Source organism: Zosterops lateralis (assembly GCF_965231275.1).
Source record: "Zosterops lateralis genome assembly, chromosome: 1".
Taxonomy (NCBI): domain Eukaryota; kingdom Metazoa; phylum Chordata; class Aves; order Passeriformes; family Zosteropidae; genus Zosterops; species Zosterops lateralis.
Genome location: NC_139762.1, coordinates 24374161 through 24396285, shown reverse-complemented (window position 1 = coordinate 24396285; position 22125 = coordinate 24374161). Strand labels below are relative to the sequence as shown.

The 22125-nt window shown below is 34.3% G+C and overlaps 1 protein-coding gene across 1 annotated transcript in view; it reads right to left on the bottom strand.

Annotated features, from left to right (window-relative positions):
- The window catches only part of AKAP9 (A-kinase anchoring protein 9), a 101767-nt gene that overhangs the window by 59638 nt on the left and 20004 nt on the right, over positions 1 to 22125 (bottom strand). Inside the window, exons 2-7 of the mRNA XM_083871724.1 lie at positions 17546 to 17800; positions 10676 to 10720; positions 4487 to 4540; positions 3909 to 4079; positions 1401 to 1556; positions 444 to 641 (exon numbers count right to left, since the gene is read on the bottom strand). Of these exons, the coding sequence (XP_083727850.1) occupies positions 444 to 641; positions 1401 to 1556; positions 3909 to 4079; positions 4487 to 4540; positions 10676 to 10720; positions 17546 to 17800 (879 nt within the window). The remainder of the gene's footprint in view (positions 1 to 443; positions 642 to 1400; positions 1557 to 3908; positions 4080 to 4486; positions 4541 to 10675; positions 10721 to 17545; positions 17801 to 22125) is intronic.

Below are 22125 nucleotides of genomic sequence, written 5' to 3'. Positions count from 1 at the left end.
CCCCCAGTGTCTCTATCACTTTTAATAATATTTAAATTTTCAGATGGTTTTAAAATGTTTTCCACAAAGGATAATTTAAAAAGTACACAAAGGAAAAAAAATCATTTTTTGCTTAATGCAAAGAATGTTCAAGCATGTAATTAATTTTTTTTCTAAAATAATGTTTATTGAAGGCATTTTAACATATGAAACATAGTTTCATAGTTTGCTCTAAGTATTTCCACAACTTTTTAAAAATGCTACATAATACTGACATAAAATTTTCAGTTTTAAGTTATTTACATATTATGTGTTAGTTAACAGAAACTGTCACAAACTTAAAATCATTGTATGCATTTTATGCAGCACACTCATTACCTGTGCTTTGGCTTTATTTATTTCAAAGGAATTACAAAATCCTGAAAACTATTTAGGAAAAGAGATCTTTATAATAAGGGACATACCATTTCATATGTCGCGATTTTCTCTTGCAGATGTGTAATCTGCTCTTCAAATTCTTCCTTCTTTTTTTCATAATTCTTAAGCAGACATTCTTGTTCTTCCAGCTGTTGTTGATGCGAAAGTATCTGTTGCTTGGCTTGCAATAAATCAGCAGCTGTGCAACTATGGCTGCTGTTCCTTAGGGCTTCACTTGCCTGCAACTTGAATTTTAAAGAAATAAAACCTAAAATACATCAGGTTTTTCAGAAACAGCTTGTGCTACATACAGAAACAGTGATCTTTACTTTCTTCTTCCACATCAGAAACCCAAAGATTTCTAAGTTCTTTTGGAGGAAATATCCTTACTCATCAAACATCCTTATTCATTTGGGATGGCCAACCAATAAAAAGATATTTCATATTAATTAAATATTCATGGTGAACTAACACAGGACAGTAATGTCTCAGATACATCAGTATATAGTAAAACTAACTAACTGCAGCTATGGAGCCCATAATCCGAGTTTTTAATAATAAAATCTCAGGCTTCAGAATATAATCCACTTGAAGCTCAAAATAAGCTACATAATGTACTTATGCAACATGAAATACACCGATATTCAGTTGCAACATTGTAAGGTGTAGTCTCTGTGCCTGTGGCACCTCAATCACCAGGCTTTTTAGAAGAAATGTCTTTCTGAAGCTTCACTTTGTTATTTAAATTACCTTTTAATAACACCACAAATGAAGCTTTTATACAACAAGTGTGAAGCTGTGACCCATGGAAGCTGATGGCTGGACATTCTGATTTCAAAGCAAACACTTCTGTCCAACTACAGGAAAATGACTGCTGATCTATGTCAAGAGGCTGATTCTTGAAAAATGCACAAAAGTTTTTCTGCAGGAAGAAGCTATTTATGGAACCTCCAAAGTGACACCTATTGTAAACCCAAATAAATGTTGGTAGCTGTATAACTTACATGCTGAAACTGAATTTGCAGTTTTTGACTTTGCTCGGTAAGCTCCAAGAACTCCCTCATGGTTTCATCCTTTTCTTTCCGTGCCTGCTGTAGGTTAGTAGTGAGCTGAGTGATTATGTCATCTCTTTTCTTGATAGCAGCCTCAAATTCTTGCAGCTGTAAAAGATAAAATTGAAATCATTAATGCACATGAAAACCACAGTCAAAAAATACTAGCTAATTTTAGTTAAGTTAGAATAAGTCATCCCTAAACTCTATGTTTTAAAAGGTGTCTCACTAGTAGAGCTTTTATATTTTCACAAACTCTATTTGTAAAATTTCAGAAACAGGGTTTTCCCCCCTCATTGAACAATACATGATCTCTTCATAAAATATAGTTAACAAATAAGAGAATCTCAACTTTTAAGAAGGATAATTAGTTAAATATAACTTGAATTTAAAATTAAAATTGCAGCCACATTAACAAATCATTATAAAGGAAGCCAGAATATCTAGTAATAGTGTTTCAGCACTTTTGTACAACTACTCATATCCACACACTTTTCCCACAATAAATGCAAGTTATATCATTCTCACTTAAAATGCAACAAATAGCATTCATTGTACTAAAACGTAATAGATACCATAGAGTATCCTACACTGTGAACCCAGGGAAATCATTCATAACTACATGAGAAAAGCAGTTCAAGCTGCAAAATGGACACAGCATACTTAACAGATGAATCGTTTGTAATTTGTAATGATGAAGAAATTATAAGAGTACAAAAAAATTCTTTGCCAACTGTTTTAATTTTTGTAGGATTACACTCAGTCAGATATTCTATAATATTGATTAGCAATAGTTTTTTGTGCATTTATATAATCATGTATCAGTATGAAGTTTCTTTCTCAGTTTGAACTCATTCAAGGCTAATGGAAGCCTCACCTCTACATATTGCAATTTTTTTTAAACCACTAGTAATCTTCTGTAACTGTTTTGTTTACAATGTTCCCCAAAAAAACCTTCACTGAATTATATGCTGAATGTTGGCTGTTAACATGATAATGCTTCCAGATAAAGTTCTTTTTAGAACACTGGAGTCAACACCTACTTCAAAAGCACAGGGCTAATGGAAACACTAAATGTTTGTTATAGCAGAGAAAATTAGGAACAGATCAGGAACTTAAGTGTGCTACACCTTTGCTTTTGCATCTGTCCAATGAAATCGAATAAGGAAATATGTCAGTTCCAAACCACATCATGTTATATAATTTCCAACTTCTAAAATTCAATCTCTGTTCTTGACAAACAGGCACACAAATGCACACAACTATCTTCCCCACTCCCCTTTTACAATTATTTTGTTTCTTCTGAAAAATAAACCATATGCATTTCTCAACTGAGATACTATGCACTGTACCACTATCACACAAAAATACACGGCAACTATTAAAATATGATTGTATCACAGCTCCAAACCCGAAAATGCTCAATTTTGTTTCAATATATTTTTATTTTCTATTAAAAAGTGTAATTATAACCATTTAAAAAATGAAAACATTTTCACTTTCTACTCTTTCAGGAAAAATTAACAGTAGTTACAGTCATTAGAAACATTTATTTTATTATGCTATAATTATGACTATTATGTTTAGCACAACAGATACAAGACACAGTAATTAAAATTCAACACCAAACAAAGAAATAATAAACCCCCTTTTCTGGGGCGACCACTTAACTGGTGCTATAGTGGATAAAATTACATCTATTATCACAGATAAAATAATAGTAATAATAGTAATAATAATGCAATGCAAAAATAACTGAATATTAGAGAATTTTTTTTTAAATTTTATGGTAATTTGCAAAAAAATAGCAAAATACAGTGACATGACCTGAATCCAAATAAGGAGAGAGACAAGTAAGATGTAAAGAACAACAAAGCACTGACCTGAGTGCACTGCGCCACTGGCTTAAATTGGAAGAGTATTCTTGACTTTAAAACTTAAGTTTATATCCAATGGTATTTTTAAAGTAAGAAATGCTTTCCTGTAAACCCAAATTATTAAGTGTTTTAAATTAGACCATTCTGACACTGTTGTTTTTGTATTTCACACTGTGAAGTCTGACATACAAATATATTTTGGTTCAGTTATATTATTCCTTGGGGAGTAAAACCTGAGGGTTTTTTTGATCTTGGAGAAACAGGAAGATATTAAAGTCTTTGCAAATGTAGAGAAGGATTAGGGCTTTTCTTGAAGAATATTGTCTTTCCATTTCTAATTTGAAGAAACTCACTGCAAAGACAATTCAAATTTTAGTCACAAAATACAGAGAAAAAGGACACACAATGGAAATGCCATTCAAAGTAATAGAACACATGGCATATGATTGAAAGAAATAATGTGTAATAATGTGCACTGAGTGCATTCTGAACAGCCACCATTAGTGTGGGCTCTTTGCAGTGAGGCTCTGCATCTTTGCATGTAACCAAAAAAAAAGTAGAAAGCAACATAAGGTAATTATACCTGTTGCAATCCTTCTGTACCATAGGCTGCCCTCATTTCTTCTATCTCTCTGCTTAGTTCTTCAATCTCTTGTTGCTTCCCAGACAACTGATTCTCCATCACCTCTAGCTGTGTGTGTGACTGCTGCATTCCATGCTCTGAGCGAGTGTCTCCAACTCCAAATTCTTCTTCCTAAATCAATCCAAGTTCCTTTACATGCCAATTTTTATGTTTCACTACAGTAAATACAGTCAAGCATCAAATTCTGTACCAAATGCCACCTTAGAATATTAACATACAATAGAGCATCAAAGATCTTATTGCCATGGTAACCTCCTTGGTTAGTATAATTCACACCTCAAAAGCACTGACACAAAACCTTTCTGTGAGTTGCGCTCTATAACCTTAGCCTTAATAGATGGACTAAATTGGTTTGCATTTCAAGTTTAATGATATACTATATTAATATAGCAAACAATGCAGATGCAGAGCACAGCATGCAAAATAAAGTATTAATCAGCAACACAGTTTTTGTTCAAAACAAATTGAGGTGTTTAGTATTTTCCATTAGTATTCTGAGTCATTTTGCAATACTGTACCCTGATTAAGTCTGCAGGTATAGCTGTTCTTGTCACAAAACTGCAACCATTTACCTGTATAAAGACAATTTCTAAATATATTATTTGAAATAATGCTTGATTACTATTTCCCATGTACTTGAATCTTATGTGGCAATTTCTGCAGACCCATGGGAATTGTTATGCTACAAAGATTTATTTCATTTGAAATACAAAATAGCTTTCTATATAGCAAATTGCATCAAAATAAGCATAGATAACAAGTAAAACATCCAAAATTGCAAAAATAAATACTATTGTCTCAAAACAAAAACCTTATTACCAATCAACATCTAGAGAAAACAAAGGAATTCAGATTTAAAGGTCAATGCAAAGCTTTATCTTTTAAATCAATAAAATACAGCATTCTTGCATTTTAAATTATATGCTTAATATTTTTATATATTACTAAACATAGTTATGCTTTCTGAAAGATTTTTATACACCACAAGACTTAGTCTTTCTTAAAGTCACCTATCTCTTGATAGGGGATGAAAAGCAGTATCATAGACTTTCATCACCAATTTGAAGGAATTTTATGAAATTGCAAAAGAGCAGAAATTATACATTTGACTTAGGACATTTGAAAATAAATCCTCTTTCACTCACCTAACACTGCAAGTCCTTTCAGCTTCTATGAGAATTTTGGTTCTACTGACTGTACAAACCTAAACCAGCAAATCTCCAAAAGGCAAGCACAAGCCAAAGTAGCAGTTATAGATTAAAAAAAAAAAAAAATCCAAATGAAAAGGACATGCTGTGTACACATGAGTAACAACCAAACAAGCAGGCTTTTAAAACAGTAGACTCAATGATCAAAAATGAGAAAGCAAGAACAGCTGCATTTCTCCTCAGAGCTCGTTATTACATCAGAGCCTGAAACAAAAATAATGGTACTAGAAATGGAAAGGCATCATAGTATTTCAGACCCAAATACTATATTTAAATGAAAAAAAAGAAACTGTACTGCTCAGATGTCTGCCATAGCCTAGATCAGGGCTTACTTACAAATAACTATCATGCCTGAGTAAATCAATAAGTACACTGTTATAAATGGGATCAATACAGTCATTGAATTTGTATTAGGCAAATGAATAAATCTGCATTAGAGAATTTGCAGAGCTGACACAGTGCCCTTTCAATTTCTGATTTTCTCAGTAAAAAGAAGCCACCACAGAGATTACTACCTTAGTTTAGCAGGAATAAAGAAAATTGCAGTTAACAGCAGTCCAGGCAACTCACAGAGGCACTATATATCAGTTGTGTATTGCCAGATGTTTGCTCTACGTTCAGGCACACAAATGTCTACACAGCGCTTGGCACCAACATCTTTATTCAGATTTCGGCACACGTCCCAGATTAATAACAGTAGCAGTTTAATATAAACTACTATGAAATCCTTCCTTTCCCCTTTGTAACACCGATTTTACTTAGGCTTAACTGAAAAAGATGCAGTGTACAATCTTTGTAATCTACCACAGTGGATACACTTCTCCTCCCATGAATCATGGCTATGTGTGACTATCAAAGACACTTTATAACAAGAGCTAATAGGAAAGGCACAAAAGTCTTATCTCATTAGCTGTTCCAGACTGCTCAGCAGCTGAAAATTCTACAAAAGACCTTTAACTATTTATAAAAGGGATTTTGCTACACTCATTCAAATCAACTGTCTGGAACGTCAGAAATCCTGCTACATTTCATGGGAGCATAACTCTTCAACATCACATAAGTGATGCACACAGTAACATGGTACTCCATACTGTTTCTCATCTGATACCTTCTTCTTTCAAAAGTCTTATATCCTCTGGCAAAGTGCAAGTGGAAACATGACAAGACAAAAAATTGCACTGCAATCTCTGAAAAAACCCCAGACAGCTATAGCAGGGTGCTGTGTTGAGGGAAACCTTGGGAGCAGCCTGGCAACTCCTGGCATGACAAATTCTGCTCTGTAAGAGCAGAAAGACAGTTAGCAATGTGTTATTAGCTTCAAAATATCTTAATTCAAAATTAATTTTCCACTTATCTGAAATATAAGAATTCAATAGCTCAGATGCCAACTTGAGTGTTAATAGATGGCTAAACAAGGCTTGCATGACTCCATTTTGACTTACAGTCCCAGTGATTTATTCATTTAGAGATCTTCTGCAAATCTGTAAATGCTCTTAATGTAGATTCTTATTATTTCTTCTTTAAAAGCTTTGCAGTTCACCTTTAAAACTGAAACAGTCTTATGCCTTAATTAGTTATGATGTGCTTAGTTACATACCCCAGGAAACAATTAAACATTGAAAGAATCAAACCACATACCATTTGAACACAATTGAACCAAGAAGTAACAAGAGCTCTGGATAAAATTGTATGAGCAAATAATCACAAATAAGAATAGATTAAATTTTACAATACATTACTCAGCAGTCACAGTTTTGGTGAATAATTGTATGAAACAAGTGAAGGTTATGGAAGTCTTCCAAAGGACATTCTGTCTGATTGTTCTTCCTTGCATTTTCAAAATAATTCACAGAAATATTATTTAGTATTATAAAGTAAAATATAATCTGTAGTCTATTGGCTAAAAATAAAGGTTTCATTTCTATCACATCAGTTAATACATATGCTTAAGGCAATGGAAAGGAATCTTCTTTCTGAGAAATACAAGGAAAACCAACTTCCACCACTGAATTAAGGCAGTGATTCATGACAAATGCCACCAGAGGTCAGGATTACATCTATGAAATTACTCTACCCTATTTAATGTTCCTTAGACCTTGGAAGACCTGAAATTGTATCTCAAAAATACCAGTAATAATATATAATGTGTATCTACTTACAACATTAATACCATTACTATAGAGATTTTCCTCTACAAATAATAAATTGATGCTCAGCATAAATCAATACATACTGCTCTGCTTAGAAGACTTGTTTGATTTGGTAGTAGAAACATTCAGAAGTATCTGAAACAGATTAGCAAGTCTATCTCATGTTTTCTTTCTTCCTCCACTCTTTCTTATACATTTCGGACACCTGATTCCTTCCTAAAAATTAGTATTTAGACCTTGAACACTGCTTGCCAATGTTCCTAGCCTCTCCTCAATTTTTCAGTTATGTCACAACTGACTACGTGAAACTGAGCTAAAATTAGCAATTAGGCCAACTTGGGAAAATGAATTTCAGCGTATTTTGGGGGTTTTGCTGGGGAGGGTTTATACTCCATAAACAAAAGCCATTTTCAGTTTGTGATGAAATAGTTATAATCCTGTAATTAAGATTAGTAACTCCTGAAGGAGAACTATGAATGACTTTTTAAAATATCATGGCTTAACACATTTTTCTATATACTAACAGAACAGCAACAGGTTTCTTTATGCAGTAGTTAAGATTGAGGTACAGAATTTCATGAAAAAATATAAAAACAAACAAATTTCCAGACTTTGTATTAACCATCTTCTCAGAGATCTATTTTGCAAATTGGAAGGAGATACAAGAAGAGAAGAAAAAAATCAGGTGGAACAGCTTTTCAGTTATACCATAAAACTGAAGCATATGGAAAATGTGTGGGGGCAACTTTACCTTACACAGTTATAAAATCCCCCAAAATTCCAACTGTTGGAAAAAGCCTAACTTCCCTTAGTTCTGAGTTCAAACCATAACCCTAAATAGCTAATCACCATTATAGTTTAAGACTATGTAGGTAGGTGTCATTGTTGCTCACATTGAGGAATTTGTCCCAAAAGACAAATTGGTCACATGAAAGATTTTTTACCAGTCTTCAGTCGGCTACTACCTCGATAGTGCAGGTATTAGAAAGGTGGCCAAGCAAAACTGAACAAAAGACTGTATTTACAACAAATTTCCTTCAATACAAGAATTCTTATATAAGCATACCCTCACTTTTGCTTAAATAACTGTATTGCCTTTTAATTCTGTGTCTGGTAAGTCTACTAAAGAGGGTGACCTTATCACTTAATTTTATCAATTCCTCAAGACAAGGGGCTGAAGAATTAACACCATCTGATTTAATTTATCAATGACACCATAACAAACAATTTACAACCTATTTGAAGCATGACAACCACAATTCAACTTTATTCCTGGCAAAACCACTAAAAATAATACAGATGTTCTCATCTATAAGGAAAAAGATGGATCAACAGGCCTATCTCTCTTCAAATATGGCTTTTCTTAGCATTCTGAAAAAGAAAATTATGTATTTGAAAAAAAATAAGCACAATATTTTATATATTTGCATAATTATGCTGCTACAGACAAAGTTTAATTTATTATCATCTTCTTCAACTGAAAAGGCTTCAGATCATTTTATTTACAGTGTATCCATGAATGGAAGCAGAGCTTTTAATAAAAAAAGTAACATTACAGCTGATATGAAACATATTGAAAAATCAGCTCCTAAAATATCTGCATTCCTAAATGTGATGTCTCCCCATTTCAAATACTATCTAATTACAATGAACTGGAATTAAAAAGTGTTTTTTAGAAAAGATGGCAAATCTGACTGCTTGAGCTTGTTCTTTACCAGACCCAGTATCATGCTACTACTCATGAGTTTTCTGTCACCTATTTACATCTTAGGAAATAACTCTCAGCAAGGTAAAGTCTTTCTGCAGGAATAAGAACTGCCTAGTAATGCATCTGTCATTGCATTTTATAGGGAATCTGTAATTTTTTTAAGGAATATTCAGACTGTAATTCTATTCTTCTATGTCTTCAGTATCTCAAAAATTGCTCCCTAATATCCTCTGCAGGTTATCTGTGGAAATCTTTGAAGAATAAAGTGTTTAGATGTGAAACTTCACGTTAAAATCAGACCTTTAAATTCAACTGAAATTGAAACCCAAAACACTAAAATCAGAACACATCCACAATTACCATGAGGCATTATACCAGATGTTTTGTGTATCCTGTTGCCCTGTGCAGACATGCTATCTTCAGCTTTTAAAATCAGTCTCCAGCACTGCTTCCTACCACCTCAGAAGTAGGATCACATTTTCATCCATATTTCATTATATATGTAATATGTCTCACTTGTCAAAATACATGTATACCAATGACACCGTCAACTGTTTTCAAGGGTACATTCTTCACATACTGCAAATTCCATTTAAAAGTAACCACATACCATGGTGATGTGCATATTCTAAAAAGGTGCACTATGGCCATGGCAGTCTTTCAAAAGTATGTCTGCTACACTCTTAATGGCAAACAGCAATGAGATTAATTTGATTTACTTCATCCCCTCTTACTTGTTGCCAAGCTTAAGATTCTGGGTGTATTTGATATAAAGCTTTTAGCACAGAGAACTGCAAAATAAAACTCAGACTGTCCCTACACCAAGTGATCATTTGAGACATGAAAAATTAGATTTTCAAACTAAAACCAATTCCACTGTATTCAGATGTTCCATGGCTATTTCTTGCTGGCATGTTCTTGACCGATACTTATGCGTGAGGTAGTTCACCCCTTACAAACATAACTGCTTTATCTGACCGGACCCAAGTTCCACACACACAACCACCCTTCAGTGTGACAGAGATGAGCTGTAGGTGCCAATGTGTGGGCTGACTCTGGCTGGCAGCTAAGCCCCCACTCCAGTCACTCCACTCTCCCACCAGTAGGGTGGAGGAGAGAACTGGAGAGGCAAAAGCAACTAAAATTCATGAACTGAGATACAGTAAGCTTAATAAGTGAAAGAAAACAAATGAGCCAAACAAGAAGAGATGCACAGGAAATCACTCATCATCTCCCACCAGCAGACTGACACTCAGCCAGTCACTGAGGCTGCTCTGAAACTCATTAAAATGTAATCGACTTGTTAAATAGTCTCTCCCAGAAAATTAGTAGAGATTATGCACAGCCACTACTCCCATGGGAATACAAAGCATTAATACGACCTTAAGGATGACATTGCTACAACAGTTTATGTATATACTGCAATATTTATTACAGTAGCCATCCCGTTATGGAGTTGCCATAATGATTATTTTAATGGTACATTGATCATACCAGCAATAACACACAACAGATTTGTCCATAATATCACATCTGCTCTTTCTTTCCTTCTCCTTTTGAAAAACAATGCACAGCATCGCAGCAAACATGTAACAGAAAAGGTTGAAAGAAAAGCTAGGAAAAGCATTACTCCAGTCTTACCTCAGAACTGTAATCTTCTACTGTGGTGGAAATTTCATTTTCTGGCTAAAATAAAATATTAAAATATTTACAATGATGGCACTCTAAAAATACTAAACAAGACATTTTCCATTTTACAGTATTTGAAAACACCAAGGTATACGTGAATTTGATAAGAGCATACGTACAGCAATAGTTGCCTTCACTTGCTTGAAATCCCAGCTTTAATAAAGTCATTTTGCTGTTGAACTATGATCACAGAAACACTACAATTACACGACAAAATCTTCAAACAACCAGTGCAGAACAATATTTTGGAAATTTAATGTAATTTTGTGGGATTTATTTTTGTTTTTAAAAAAATAACTAAGAAATACCATGAAAGGAACTTGTCTCTGATATATCCATTTTACCTAATTAGTAACTTTGTTGGCTTAAGAACACAATCTTGTACAGAACACCATCTTCATACATGCAAGACTTTTGATGTTTACTAGAACTTTAAACAAGCACTCATCCTTCAGTTTCTGTGGAAACCAAGGGAAGACAAATGGACAATGACTCAAATATTGTGATCTAATGAAGTAGAGGAATTAAAGGAACAAATCCTTAACAAACTGAGCATAAATGTGCCATGGCAGACACCTGAATGAAACACAGTGTATCTTGATGAACTACATAAACTGTATCAGGTTTGAGAATGTTCCTGGGAAAAGATGCAAATTATGTATATAAGGTGCACTATCATGGACTAAGTGCACTTGAAAAAACTTGAGAAGTACAACTGTGAGTTACAACTAAGTTGGCAAAAATGATGTGCACATAACAAAACTTGTCCAAAATTCACTTAACATGTTAGCCAGCCTCACATTAAATCTGTCTCAATTTTATATTGAGTTTTGTCAGGTTTATTTTCAAAGGAACAAGTTTTTGGCAAGGGATTCTATGATTCTAAGGACAGAAAGATGGCCAAATGAACTCCCGTTAAATGCACCATCTCCTGTGCTAAGGGGCTCATCCAAATCCTGCTAAAAAACAGTTAAAGAGAATTAAATCCTATGAGCTCACGTATTAGACCCTAGACTGTAAGACTTCATGTTATTCTTTCACTATCAGAATCTGTAACATTACAAGTAGTCAACATTTTACAGGCAGTCATCTTGCCCTCCAAGCAGCTATGTTACTTCCTAAGACCTGACCAACTTTATTTCAAAATCCAGTTTCTTCCATTATCAAGCCACCTATTCTGTATGCTTCAATTCTTCTTTCATCAGCAAAAATAATTAGGTTTTACATAGCTCATTTGAGCTACAGGAGTCCAGTTTGAAAGGAAGTAATTTCAAAAAATTCTTACTACACACTCTTAGCAACACAAAATCTTTTGACAGGATAATGCCAAGAAGGCTATTTATCAGTTCTCTCAATGCTTCATGGAATTTGAAACAGGTATTTGTAACACCCTCACAGGTGTTTTGCACACATTATATTAACTATGTCCAACATCATTTTCTTGCTGCAAACAGTTACTCTCTTCTGGCAAAAAATTTAGTATTTTCCTCACTGACAATGTAGTTGATTCTTAAAATACATTGAAGAGACATCTCAAGGACTCTTTATATGCAACTATCTCCATAAATTCTGCAGATGGTACCTTTAATTATAACAGTATTCAGAAAATTTTTAAAAGTTGCACCTATATACTTCAGAGGAAATACTGCAAGATGATACAAAAAAATGGAGTAGCCTGTGGAATACATACAGCAGGCCCATTTTAGAGTAACTTGTTTCTCTATGCAGTTAAGCACTGCTCAAAAGTCACGTTCTTAGACACTGGACACCCAACAATATCCCAGGATTCACAAAAGAATCCATATACAAAATTGGCCATAAAAACAGAAAAGTGATTTTCGTATTTCTTTGGAAAACTTCCATAGGTGACAATAAAACATTTTGCAAGAACCGACATCCAGTACTCAGCTACTCAAACTGCAATGGATGAAGATATAGACAGAATACTGATGGAACAGAATTCTACCTGAAGGAAACTACTGACTTTTTTATGACCTCAGTGAAAACTGTCACAAAAATGTAACTACAAAAAGCTGGATTAATTCTTGACCACGTTATTTTGACTTGGCCATTTTCAGATGGGTTTCTAGCAATTCATAAAGGATCACAAGTAAGTCTAATTAAGGAGACTGTAACTAGAAATGAGGCAAAGAGAATGTAAACAGAATATCCCAGACATAAAACCCTCTCTTTAGGTCATCCTGAACCTTATGGGCCTTTAATACTTGTAGAACATTCTGAATACAAAAGGCTATTCTTTTTTATTGCTTTATAATGTCTTCCTTAGTTCCCAGTATCAAAACCATTCAATTCAAATTCCCTGGTAATTTATGACTCAAACCAAATTACTATGATCAAATTTAAACCGAGTGCATTTTAGTGGAGATAAACTATTGCCAAACTTGCATATATGAATATAACCTGCAGCGAGGTACTGAACTCTGCAGTGTGTAAACTTCTGATGGTATCAGAAAACACCATCAACAATGGTAACCTAAACATTCAATTAGGTTTCTGTTCTTTGGTAATATGGCTTTATAAATGTTTAATCTAAAGTCAAATACCCTGTAATTACAGAGACCATACTCCAATACAGGTGAGTTCTGTGCCAGTAAATCTATTATATATCAGTATTTACAGAGATAAAGGAAGGCATAATACCAGAGGTTGTCTTATGAATTGAAGAAAATTGGCAAGTGTTCCCAGCAATTTTCTGCCCAGATGGTGAATGGGAAGGATGACTAGCTTCAATCAGAACCATATGCTGCTGAGAATTTATTACCTTCTCTTGTGGCACTGATTTTAGTATTGAACAGACTATTTCCAAACATTTGGTTTTCTTCATTCTTCAATTTGAAAACATATTTCAATGGATGCTATATTATCTGAAGTGATTGGGCTAATTTTTACTACATTTAATTTATCCATTTTTTTTCAATTCCTCCACCTTAGTGTACATCCCAGAATAGCTCTTTTCTAGTCAAAGTCTTTAGTTGCTCCTTGCTTCCATCACAGGAATATCTTATCACATTCACCACTTACACCTTTCCTCACTGAGGCATCCTCTCTTGTTTCTTCATACTGCTGCTTATATACCTTCTTACTTCTCTCACTTTTCTTCATCAGTTCTCAAGAATCCTACCCAGTGTCTCTTTCTTAATCACTTGTTGATCTTTGTATGTCAAAACCTCAGACACTAACAACTGGAATACCTTATAGAAATGAAACAATAAACATGGAGCTGTAAACTTTACCATCCACTTTAGTTAACAGTTAAGCTATTCTAAAACTATTACCAAAAGGATTTGACCTTTGAAAAACAAAAGACGAATTACTAATCCAACCTTAGTCAATTAGCAGGTATTCTTCATCACAGAACTTTGAACTTTTCTTTTCTAAGAAGCTTTGTATAATAGCTTTTACTACCCAGGTGGCTCAAGGACAATTTCACGGTGACACAGGTTAATTTCTTTTACTTTCCTGGCATTAGTACATTATTGCAAAGCAGTGTGCTCCAATCCATCCTTTCAAGACTTCCCAGAAAAGCTGATCTCAGCAAGTATTTACATTAGAAGCAGCTTTTGCTTTCTTCCATTTTTAGTTGCATAAGTCACAAAAAGAAGAAATTCTAAACCCAAGATTTAATTGATTCCAGTTCATATAATGTGGTCTAGGTTTTTTTTTTATTTCTATATGGAAAAGGACACTATGGATGTCAACACCTAAAATATCAGGGCACAACAGAATTAAGACAGAAAATATTCTCTTTGTGAAAACAAGACAAAAAACATTCAACATGAAACAAGAGACTTTCACCAATAAATACCAACTGGCATTTCTCTAAGAAATCTCGTAAATTGTTCCTCCAACTGTGGGTGGAACACCTGAGAGATTACAAAGAAGTTCAGATAGAAGGTAAAATGTAATGGCTAAACAATGAGAGTTCTTCCAGAGTTCTTCCAATTAGTTTCTGTAACTGGAAGGAATACAGGGGAATAGTGGAATCCACCCATAGGAACACAGAAGGAAAAAACGAAAAAAAAAAAGGAAATACATCACAATACATCACTGCAAAAAACCCCTCTTTGTACTCTAAACACTTTTGTCCTCTCTGAAAAGAAACTCTTCTGCCTTCATAAGGGAAATAAACTCCCAGAGGAGTATCTCTATTTCACTTTCTGATACTCATATTGAGTAAGAGTAAAAAATAGTAATATTTTTTGCTTGTATTTGGACATTTAAGTCCACTGGGGATTTAAAATCATACTAGAAGAACTTCAGGAAGATAAATTTCTACCCACAAAACTACCACAGAGAAGCCCAACCAAGATTTTTAAATAGACAGGCAGTATAGTCAGATGTTCTGAGTCTGTATTTTGTGGTACAGAAAGAACAATTCTAAATATCAGTTCCAGTAAAAGATTAAATAAATAAGTAGAATCAAAGTTTAGCTAGAAAATGATCCTGCCTAATGCTTCCAGTAATCCTGTCTCACTCTTCTGACACAGCAACCTACAACGACTTAATGTTGGGTGAAAAAGCAAACAGCTCAAAGCTGTAATTCTCCACTGCAGAGATTAGCCTGAAACTGCCTATTACATTGGCTGCCATATCAACTCAGCAAGCTCCAATCCAATTACTGTAATACAGGCTCTCTGCCCAAATCATTGCACTTATAACACTAAAACTAGTAAATTATGAGATTCACTGAAACACTTGCAGCGTTTTTCCTCTTTTATTAATACTGCAAAGACTTGAGCAATCACCTTCCAACTACAGAATACTGATTATTTATTTAAGTAATATGAATATGGTGACTACAGACCACATTTAACAAAGGAAAATGCTCTCCCATTGGGAGGGGGGTGTTGTGGTGGTTTTTTTTTTTTTTTTTTTTTTTTTTTTGTGGAAGTGAATACTGGTCACTAAGTAACTCAGAGTCAGATTCCAAAATTACACTATTCCCAGGCTTATACTTTCAAAGCTACATTTAAAAAAAGAAACAAACAAACCACCTCCCCTCAACAAACCAGAAACCCTAGTGTATCTCCACAGTTCCCTATTTAAACAAAAGATAAGTTGCTTTGGGAGTAAGACAGACCTCAAAAAAATCACATCCCATCTTACGAATGTATCTATGGGTACAATCTTTAGCAACTGCAGTGCAGATATTTTTTTTCATTTCCAAAATCACCTATGTCTTATACTGTATGCATTTAGAGGGGAATACAGGCCACTAGGACCAACCTGATCTAATTAGACCCGCTTTGAGCACAGGATCGGACTAGATGACCTCAAAGGTCCCTTTTAACCAAAGTTATTCTATGACCCTGTACTTTACCGTTTCTCCAACTGTAGTAGAGATACTTATCCTAACAAAGGAAATACATTAGCAGAGTCCATCTGCAACTTCAAACTATATTTGATCAAGGAAATTACTTCATACAGTTGTCATAGTTATGTAGACTATTGCATTATTAAAACAACAGTTTAAGTGATTCTCTCTAAACACCTCTTCTCTAGCAGTCCTCTCTTGTTAGCTGTAGACAACCTGATTAATTTCAGGTTGTCTACAAAAAGTACATCTTTCTCTTTTCCTAGAAGGCGAAATAGTCATATCTTCATCTATGAAAATAGCTATTCTGTTATCAAATTTCTTACCTCCACCAGGAAAATCTGAGTTGAATAGGCAGTTTTATTGAATTACTGCAAACAGTTTTGAAGCCCTAACATAAACTTTCTAAAAATTAAAAGCTACATATTAAAGGCACTTACCTACAAAGTTCAAAATATCTAATCAATAATATATATATTATTGATTTATTTAATCTAGTGTATTATAGGCTTAAAACTGTAAAATAAATGGATCAATTACTTTACAAGTTTTCATTCGCATGTACGATTTAGTCTGTCTGCCCTTCCACCATGGTTGGTTTGCGGCTTTTTTAACAAAAATGCAAAAACATTTAAAAAAATGTAATTTCTCAGTTAGTCCTCAGTTGCTGGAAATTCAATACCAGAGCCAAAATGGTTACAAATGGTCTATCCCAGTACAGGATTGGCAAGTCAAAATGCAGAGCATTGATCTGTACCGTATCTCTCAAAAATTACTGTATTCATCTGCACAGAGCTGGGAATCTGCTTTGAGATGCTTCCTTAGAATGCCACTCATGTCACTTCAGAAGCACTGGTTTCAATAATGGAGTAAGTTATTCTGTAAATAATATCAGCCTTTCTTGTCCCTTTATCTGTAATGACATTATATGAATTCATGTCCACTCAGAACTAAACTAGACTGCCAGTATGTCACACACCATCTTCCAAACTTCCCAGAATATGTACTTTCAGCCAATAGCAATTAAGATTACATTTAATTAAGCAGTAAAAGTAGAGTAACTGTTCTTTAGTCTCTTAAGCTCCCAGTTGTAAGTAGTGATTTCTAAATTCATTCCTTATCCTCATTAACCAGAGCGACTCAAATTACATCACGAATACAAGAAAGATGTTTAGTTTTGCATTCTGGTGTAGCCATAAATGCAGAGATCAACAATCCACTTCAATTTGCAATATCTAATAGAATAAAATTAATTTATGCATATTTAAGGAGGATAGCAATACAAACACACTTTCAATACTCTACAGGGAACTGACTACAAAAAAAAAAAAAGATGCCAGCAGGCAGGCAGAAAGTACTTCTCCGGACATACTAAGTCAGGTAGAAGAAGAAAGGAAATAGTATGCAAAATGTCATCCAATTCCCTTATTCCATTTTATGCCCACTCACCCCTAAAAGTGACTGTTTATAGCCTGAGACAAACTTACCTCAATGGTGTAAGCCTGGGTGTGTTTGATAATTTCTCCACTATGCAAAGTCCTGATAATAGCAAAGTCAGCAGTAGCAGCTGCTCCCCTTCGACTGCTGCATGTGGATATTTCATCACTTCGAGATCGATCAGTTTCAATCCCATCTTGTATTGATTCTTCATCTTTGATGTTTGCTGTTTTCTTCTTCTTTTTCTGCTTCTTTGATCCATTTTGACCATCAGTTTGTGCCTTCCGCTGCCTGAACTGGGCAAGCTGTACAGAACACAAAATCTTGTTAAAGGTGAAAGTTTTCCTCTTTATTACTAATGACATCCTCTATAAAGGCTTACCCACTATTCTACATAAAGTTTCAAACTAATCACTAGAGAAAACAAGCTGGAAATTAATGTTGCATATGTGAGACAGACCCAGATTATTTTTCCATTAACATACTTTGCTTTAAAAAAATATTAAATGTAAACCAACACTCAGTTAATTAATTCCTTTTCAGTTTCATACTTTCAAGTTACTGTTCCACAGACTGATACCTAAAATTCAAACATTCAAAGGTTAAGGTACAAACATCATTATAAAGGACAAATGCAGTGAAATAACCTGATCTCATTTTTCAATTTCATAAAAACCTTAAAATAATTTACAGACATTCCTTTCAATTTTTATTTCAGAGACAGACAAAAGCAAACTTCTCTTCCAGCAACCATCATAGGAACCTTTAAAAAAAGTTTGTTATAACACAAAAAGCTGATGAAGTTACTGAAAACATAAAGAAATAGCAAGTAGCAGAATACATATTAAAAGAATACTCGGAAACCAAAAAGTGAGAAGATTACAAGACACACTACCTTGTAGCAAAACATGCTGATGAATAAAAAGTCACAGGTGAGCCACGCACACAGTTTAAAAACCAATTAGTATGTAAGCTATTCAAATACGGTAAAGACACTGCCTTTTGAAGAGCTTATTACTTTTAATCACTTTACAGTGGTTTACACAAGAAAATCCATTTAAAATATTTTTTTCTTAACAAGAACTGAATTTTTGTTCAAATAATAAAAACAAGCACATCAGGATTTACCAAGTAAAATTCAAAACTAAAAAGATCTTATCAAAAAATCTGAAAACAGGAACTATCACTTTCCAACTGAAGCATCCAACATTAAATGCTACAATACATTTCATAAATGTAGCTCCAATGTAAAGTGTACAAATAAAGACTCTAAAGCTTTAAACTTTCAACATCAACAAATACTCAAATATCACATTTTTTTAAATAAATATGCTGCAATTTTAAGAAAATTAGTATTAAAAAGAGCATATTTGCTCATGATATTCACCAGTCGAGAAAGCCAGGTTTCCATCCAGTTTCTTCAAGAACACCCAAACAGAACAGAACACACGGATCCTTTCCCAGTCACCATCTGGTTACAATGCAAGATGTCACCTGAAGAGCTTTCTAGTTCTCATCTGGTCCCAAGAGAGCTGAGAAGCCTCAATCTAAATAAATGCATCACTGGGAGATCAGTTCTGACGTGTGGCTGGTTTATTCTTTTGTCCCTTTATTTATATTTCTTTGTGGGTTTCTTCAGTCTCCTCTCATTGTTAGGACGACGGACAGCTTGGCATATAGCTCCTGCTCTGTTTACAGGAGGAGGACCTGAACATTTGCTGAGCCAAATATGCTCACCTAAGTATTTAATACTTACCTCCTCCTTACTACTTTTCTAATTAGTTCAACTTTGTGATTTTTTTTCTATTTTTAAATATATATCTTTTGTTATTTCATCAAATCTAAAAATTCTAAACAGGAAAAGAAAGAATAGTCTCCTTCTACTTCAAAGTTTGAGAAAAACTCCCCCCCAAAACAGCCAACCAACACCCTCAAACCCAACTAAAGAGATATTTTGTTTCTCAAAATCATTTAGTTTCTCAAAAATGGGAAGGGTAAAAATTCCAGTTGTTCCCTTAGGATATTACGACATTCTCCTAAAACTAAGTTTATCTCAATAAAATATTTTCAGTTTATCCAAAAGAAAAGCAGAATTTGTCATATCCCAATGACAGGAAGCAAACAACCTGAGTTCAAGTGTAATTACTGAGAAATTTTGCTTTTTTAATGTTTTATTTCTAAGTAATAAACGACATGTAGTGTCACTGGTCAAGAAGTCTCTTCCCCAACTTGATTGAAACCTTCTGTAATGGAAAGTTAAGTTGGCTTTTTTAAAGCAGCTTTACAGTCTTTATTTGTCTACAAAATTAGACATGTAGCTCAAGGACAAATTAGTTACTCCTCGTCTCTTCTCAAGTATTTTGCATATTTTAACTGAAGCATCTGGGCATGCCAGATTTCCCTCCTTTCAAAATTAAGTTGTCAACTTTCTCTTCTTCAGAACTAACAGGTTAAAATCTACGATGGCAGTTATAAGCAAATCCTATTTTTTTTTTCTGTTTAAATGCTGATGAAAATAAGCACATATGAAAGCTAAGCACATGTGAAAATGAAAATGTAACGTTTTTGTATTACACAACTGACAAATTCCGTATGAGAATCCAGGACTTTGGAAATAACTGCACTAATAGTGATGGATACATGCACAAACCAAGAGCATTTTAACCCCACACATTCAGGTACATACAGAACTATCTGGCTACTAATGCAACACAACTTTAAATTCATATTTTTAATCAAATTTTAAAAGCTAGAAATAAGAGAAGCGGCACAGCAAAAACCTACTGCTGACCAAACACATTCTGTGATGTTCACATCAAAACAGGGGAGACTCAGATACCAAATTCTTTCTCATGAACTACAGTCGAGGATCTATCATCGTTCCAATGACAAGCAGGAAAAAGTCCACCAGCAGTCATGGGAGCCAAAGGAAACAAATTCTTTAGAATTAAAATTTCCAATTAAAAAGAAAAATACTTCCAGATGCTGTATTTCTAGAAAAATAGATTTTTCTGGTGTGAACAAAATGTGAAACAAATACACACTGATACAGTGTCTTATCCTGTCTTCCAAGCACACCAGCTTAATTAATTATGCCACAATTAAGCCTATGGAGAACTCAATGCTGCTTCCATCAGTTCTGAACCTGCAGTTTTGAAACAATTCAATGTCAAGTCTTTGCTGAATTACAAAAATTGCAAGCAACAGCCAAGTATGTAAACACAGAGGTACTCATGGAGGAGGAAGGATGCAAAGAAAGAGAAGCTGAAGGACATTCAGAACAGGCTCTCTGCTTTGATAGGCCTCTGAGAACAACAGAGAGCAAGCACATTACCCTGGGAAAGCATCGGGAACACAGACTGCCATGATCCACTTAACAACACGTTTTTAGCACATATGAAAACCAATGCAGAGTATTTTTTAACACTATTCACCTATCTGTCAAGACATTGCCTCCAGCTTCTCCCATGAAGCTGATAAGACCTTGCCTGGATCCTGCAAGCAGTACCGAATCCTGTTAAAAAATTTATCTGTATTTTTCAGTAGTGGAGAACAATCGATTTCACTCCTTGACTCTCCGCTTCTGCAACTAAATAAACTAACAACTTGCAACTCCCAGCTCATAGGTTTTTTCAAGTTCTGCTTCTGGGCAAAAAACCAATACTCTTGGAAACAGGCATGTTCACTTCTGTTGGGAGGGATGCCTCTACACACTTCATAGCATTTAGAAAAAAGAAATTATTGTCTGAAATATTTCTTTCAAATATCCAGTGTAAAATGAAATAAGAATGAAAATGTGTTTCTTTCCTTTTAATGCATAAAAAGGGACAATAAAAATGTACAGGAAGAATTACTTGTTTACTTCCAGATTTTCAAAAGTGCCATTTACAACACTCGGCTTTCCATCAGTTTGAAAAATGGGAAATGGGTATTAGCACTAAATTCACTAAAGATGTTGTCTCTTGTTAACAGAAAAAACACTGAGAGTCATCAGACTACAATAGAGCAGTATGTAGACTGATAATGGGTATTTCAAAATAATTTCTCACAGTAAAAGAACAATTGAGTAGAAAAACTCAGGTATTTAGATGATGCCTATTTTATCTAGGCATTTATCTAGTTCTTGTTCTACCTTCCTACTCATGAATCCCAAATCAACATACTAGCACCAATTCCCACATCACAGACAGGATCAAAATCACCAATCCCCTGATATAACATTATCTTCACTTTTAAATGCCAGTATCCTCCAACTGGCAGAAAGTCAGAGATGCAAAGAAGAATCAATCACTACTAGGAACTAAATACTCTTGAGACAGAAGGGAACTAACCTGCAAAATATGGAGAGGATTACTTGTGTAAATCATGTCAGCAGCATTATTTATTTATTCAGCTACCTTCAGCAGATTCTGACCTCTAGCACTTGTGACAGCAGTCTGGATTGCTGGGTTACACTGTCCATTGATTAGTGTCAAATATGGTCTGACTGAACTATTTCTACAGTAAAGGTCCACAGTAAAATAAAATTTGGCTCCAACAATGCAAAATTTAATCTCTTAAGCACTTAAGAAAAAGTCTGAACAAAAGCTGCAACACTTAATTGCTGCCTATATACCAGTAGAAGACAATA